The sequence below is a fragment of the Frankliniella occidentalis genome, unplaced genomic scaffold, assembly GCF_000697945.3.
Source record: "Frankliniella occidentalis isolate FOCC.00 unplaced genomic scaffold, Focc_3.1 Scaffold10, whole genome shotgun sequence".
Classification (NCBI taxonomy): Eukaryota; Metazoa; Arthropoda; class Insecta; order Thysanoptera; family Thripidae; genus Frankliniella; species Frankliniella occidentalis.
Genome location: NW_026267140.1, coordinates 1454119 through 1457965, shown reverse-complemented (window position 1 = coordinate 1457965; position 3847 = coordinate 1454119). Strand labels below are relative to the sequence as shown.

The 3847-nt window shown below is 57.7% G+C and overlaps 2 protein-coding genes across 3 annotated transcripts in view; one reads left to right on the top strand and one right to left on the bottom strand.

The window, feature by feature from the left end:
• Positions 1 to 1686, top strand: part of LOC113214412 (uncharacterized) — a 12935-nt gene extending 11249 nt beyond the window's left edge. Inside the window, exons 1-2 of one of the 2 annotated variants that reach the window (XM_052277510.1) lie at positions 191 to 332; positions 426 to 1686. In XM_052277510.1, coding sequence (XP_052133470.1) covers positions 255 to 332; positions 426 to 1361 — 1014 coding nt within the window. In that variant the 5' untranslated portion in view covers positions 191 to 254 and the 3' untranslated portion in view covers positions 1362 to 1686. Of the gene's footprint in view, positions 1 to 190; positions 333 to 425 lie in introns of those variants that run through there. The other variant, XM_052277511.1, reaches the window with a different exon arrangement.
• Positions 1687 to 2417: 731 nt separating this feature from the next.
• On the bottom strand, positions 2418 to 3841 carry LOC127752356 (vitellogenin-1-like). The gene is made up of 2 exons (XM_052277509.1): positions 3575 to 3841; positions 2418 to 3494 (listed from the first exon to the last, which is right to left on the bottom strand). Exons 1-2 carry the CDS (start codon positions 3726 to 3728, stop codon positions 2473 to 2475), a joined length of 1176 nt encoding a protein of 391 aa, XP_052133469.1. The 5' UTR covers positions 3729 to 3841; the 3' UTR covers positions 2418 to 2472.
• Positions 3842 to 3847: the final 6 nt, after the last annotated feature.

The window sequence follows — 3847 nt, the reverse complement described above, 5'->3', positions numbered from 1 at the left end:
TGCGGTTTATTTTGTTTTTTGTACGTCGCATTATGCCGGACCCCCGATACACTCTCCGCCGTTGGTCTTCCGGGCGAGTCAGTGGAAGCTCATAGCACGTTCGTCCTTTGCGGGAGGCTGCCCCCTCCCTCTCCCTTCCCCAATCCCATGGCGAGACGGGGTGGAGAGAGGGGGGGGGGAGAGCATGAAGTAGAGGGGAACCGGGGACATCCGAGTAGGCCTTAGGATAAAGATATAAAAGACAAGGGGGCCGGATGTCCAGACAGACTCAAGTCAGGCAGCTGACGGCCCAAACCCCAGAGCAAAGACAACCACCGCACACAAAAATGAAGGTAAGTAACAAAATAGTAGTTATACCTGACCTACACATTCGTGTAAGCGCGAGCTGTAAGTGCAATAAGCCCTCCTCCTTTCATCTTTGCCAGGTGCTGCTCCTCTCAGTCCTCTTGGTCGGCGCCGTGCTGGCCGAGCCCGCCTTCCGCCGGCAGCAGGTTCAGCAGGCGCAGCAGGCTCCTCAGGAGAGCGAGGAGGCCCCGTACGCGCCGTCCGGATGGAAGCCCTCCGGGCAGCGCCTGGAGCTGCCCCCGATGCAGTACGGCGCCCCCAAGGAGGAGGAGCTCGACGCCACCACCGAGCCGCCCACCGAGGAGCCCCCCGCAGAGCCCCAGCAGCCCAGGGCCGCCCCCAAGCCGAGACCACAGACTGCCGCCGTTCGCAGCGAGAAGCAGCAGGTCGCCCAGGGCGAGTACTACGTGATCCTGCCTGACGGGCGCCTCCAGAGGGTGCAGTTCGCTGCGAAGCTTGAAGCCTCTCCGAAAGCGGAAGAAGAGAACAAGGAGGACGAGGAGGAGGATGTTGAGGACCGCGCACCTGCCCCTCGTCCTGCAGCGCCTAGGTCTGGAAACCGCCCTGTGCCCCGCTCCCAGCCCGCCCGTCAGCAGGCTGTAGTCCCCGCCGTGCCCGTGTCACAGGCCCAGTACTTTGTGGTCCTGGCCGACGGTCGTCAGCAGGAGGTGCAGTACTTCGGCAAATTAGAGGCCACACCCGCCGAAAACCTGGACGGTCAGGATGACGACGAGGCCGCCGCCAAACCCGCTGCCCACCCTGCTCCTGCGCCCAGGAGGTCCGCCCCCAGACCCGCGGCCCCGCGCCCCCAGGCCGCCCAGCGCCGCTCCCAGCCCGAGCGTCAGCAGGTGCAGCAGGCACGCCCTGTCGTCCTGCTTCCTCAGCAGGAACCGCTCCAGGAACCCGCCGTGCCCTCCAGCTTCGTGGCCGAGCTGCGCTTCATGGAAGTGCCTCCCATCGCCGGCCCTGTGTACTCCTACTCTCAGCCGCTCGTACGCGTTCAGCGTGAGATCTAGACCAAACAACGAACCAAATTGCCAAATTTCTAGGATACCTGAATTACAGGAATGCCGGTAAAACAAAATAAGAGATAGCTGTCGTTTGACGGTCATGTGACTACGCCCGAACTTTCTGCAATTATTATACTTCTACCATGACCGTGATCTATTCTGTCTACTGGTGCGAACCACAAAAAGTAGACGGTTGTAACCACCCACCAATAATCCCTCTGTTTGCTTTGCCCTCCTGTTTGTACATTTGCTGACACTATTTATTTTGTAATTTATTTCCTTGCAATTTTTTGTTTCAAAAAACATTAAATTTTTATCATAACTAAATAGATAGACGTGTGCTTGAAGGAAGGCGTTACTCTCCTGATACTTCTGATAAAAAGAGATGTAAAAAATAAGTAAGTAGGGTCTTGTCTGGTTTTTGGAAGAACCGGCAAAGATATTAGAGGCAAACTCCACAGTCTTAGTTGAGGTATTAACTTGGCAACGTTCCGTCCGAAGTCCACCAGAGCCAGGCCTTTTGGAGTTGTAGGAAGGGGGTGTGACGTGCTGGCTACAAAACGTGCCCCTCCGCCCCCCTCTTCCCTCGGCCCTCGCCTCGGTCGTATTATGTATACCATAGGGACGGCCTGAGTTACCCGTGCCAACGAAAGTGACCGAGGCCCCTACTGAGAGAGACTTGGAAGTCCAATCCCCACTCCACCCCCCCTAGGCTCGGACACTTCTTGGCGCGCACCCCAGGTGAAGCGATCGCACGCATGTGTTAGTGTGCGACGAGAGGTCGCAAGGTCATGCGGTTAGTGTCAGCCGCTGCCCAGAAGAGGCGTGTGCATCTGAGTTCGTTGAGTTCACAAAAATATATAGCTGTCAACTATAATAGAAATTGTTCATCATTATTGCAAATAAGATAAGTAAAACTGTAAGAATCTTTTTCATCCAACTTTCCTCGTCAACAAAGGGCGTAAGGTTAAATAACCACGTCTCTGCGTGTGAAATGAGACGATTATTAAGAGCAAAGTGCATGTTTTGTATTGAGGAAATAAAAATTGTGCGGAGCCAAAATATATTATATTGTTTGTATCATTTATTCATTGCACGATACAATTGCTGACACAGCTTAGGCACGGCAGCTCTCAGGGATGTTGACCTTGAGGGACTTGTTGGCGCCCTTCTGGCTGAAGTCGGGGTTGGCACCCTTCTTGATCATCTGGGCCCAGTGGCGGGAAGCGGAGCTGTCAGACACGCAGTGGAAGTCGATCTTCTTCTCGACCTTCTGGGTGGGCTGGCAGTGGGCGTTGCAGGCGGGCTGGGGGCGCAGAGAGAAGCAGATCTGGTTGTCCTGCTCGATGACCTTGACGCGGTGGCTGGTGCAGCCGGCGGCGGTCTTGGGGGAGGACTTGCGGGAGGAGCTGCTGGACTTGTGGGACTTGCTGGAGCTGCGGCTGTGGCGGGGCTGGTAGCGGCCGGCCTCGTTGTCGCTGATGACGTCACCGTACAGGATGCGCTCGGGGAAGCAGGCGGCCTGGTTGGCCTTCTGCTGCTGCTCCTTGACGGAACCGGAGGGGTTGATGGCCCAGGTGGCGGCGAACTGCTGAGCGTTCTTGAGGACGCAGTTGCGGGGGGCGGTGAAGTCGTTGAACTTCTCGCCGTCGAAGGTACCGCAGAGACCGCGGACCTCACCACGGTAGGTCTGGCCGACGATCAGAGCGACGCGGTTGCCGTCGTACAGGATCTCGATCTGCTGGTTGGGAGCGTAGAACTTGACGGTGTTGGCGGGCAGGGGGTAGACCTCGGCGAAGACGTCGCCAGAGTGGCTCTTGGCCTGACCGGCGTGGCCGGCAGACACGGGGACGGTCAGACCGTTGACCTTGATGGTGGGGTAGCCGGAGCTGGGAGTGAACTCGATGACATCCTCGTCGAAGATGACCTTAAGCTCCTTCTGGTTGTGGGAGTTGCTGTAGTCACGGACAAGGACGGAGACCTTCTCGGTGGCGTCCTCCTGGCTGGAGGAGCTGGAGCTGGAGTCAGCGTCGACCTTGGGGACGGACTGCATCATGACGTGCCAGTTGTTGCCCAGGTTCAGGGGGTAGGTCTTGTTGTCGAAGGTGTTGGCGGCGCTCTGGTCAACGACGCACATGGCTGCGCGGGGGGAAATCAAGGTAAGTATGTTTTGCAAGGTGTGCACGAGTCACTGCCATCGGTTGAGTATATATACTTACGGAAACCACCGGCGAGGGCCTTCTGGGCGAGCAGCTGGCTCTGGCTGTACATGGGGTGGATGGCGGCAGCGCGGGCAACCCAGGGGTTGAGGCGGACGTTGTTGAACTCGGCGCTCATGGCGGGGGCGTCGAGGGACAGGTTGGCGGACTTCATGTTGGGGGCGAAGCGGAGCTCAAGCTCGACCTTGTTGTTGTGGGAGTTCTTGGGGTTGACGAAGTTCTCGGAGCTGTACTGCCAGCCGAAGTAACGGGCGGCGGCGTAGGCCTTGTAGG

What these genes read in the sequence shown, in the direction of transcription:
- LOC127752356 (XM_052277509.1), bottom strand. Translation starts at nt 3,728, where the DNA reads ATGAAGTCCGCCAACCTGTCCCTCGACGCCCCCGCCATGAGCGCCGAG. An exon ending in GGCCCTCGCCGGTGGTTTCC is followed by an intron (nt 3,495 to 3,574) that starts GTAAGTATATAT and finishes CCCCCCGCGCAG; the next exon opens with CCATGTGCGTCGTTGACCAG.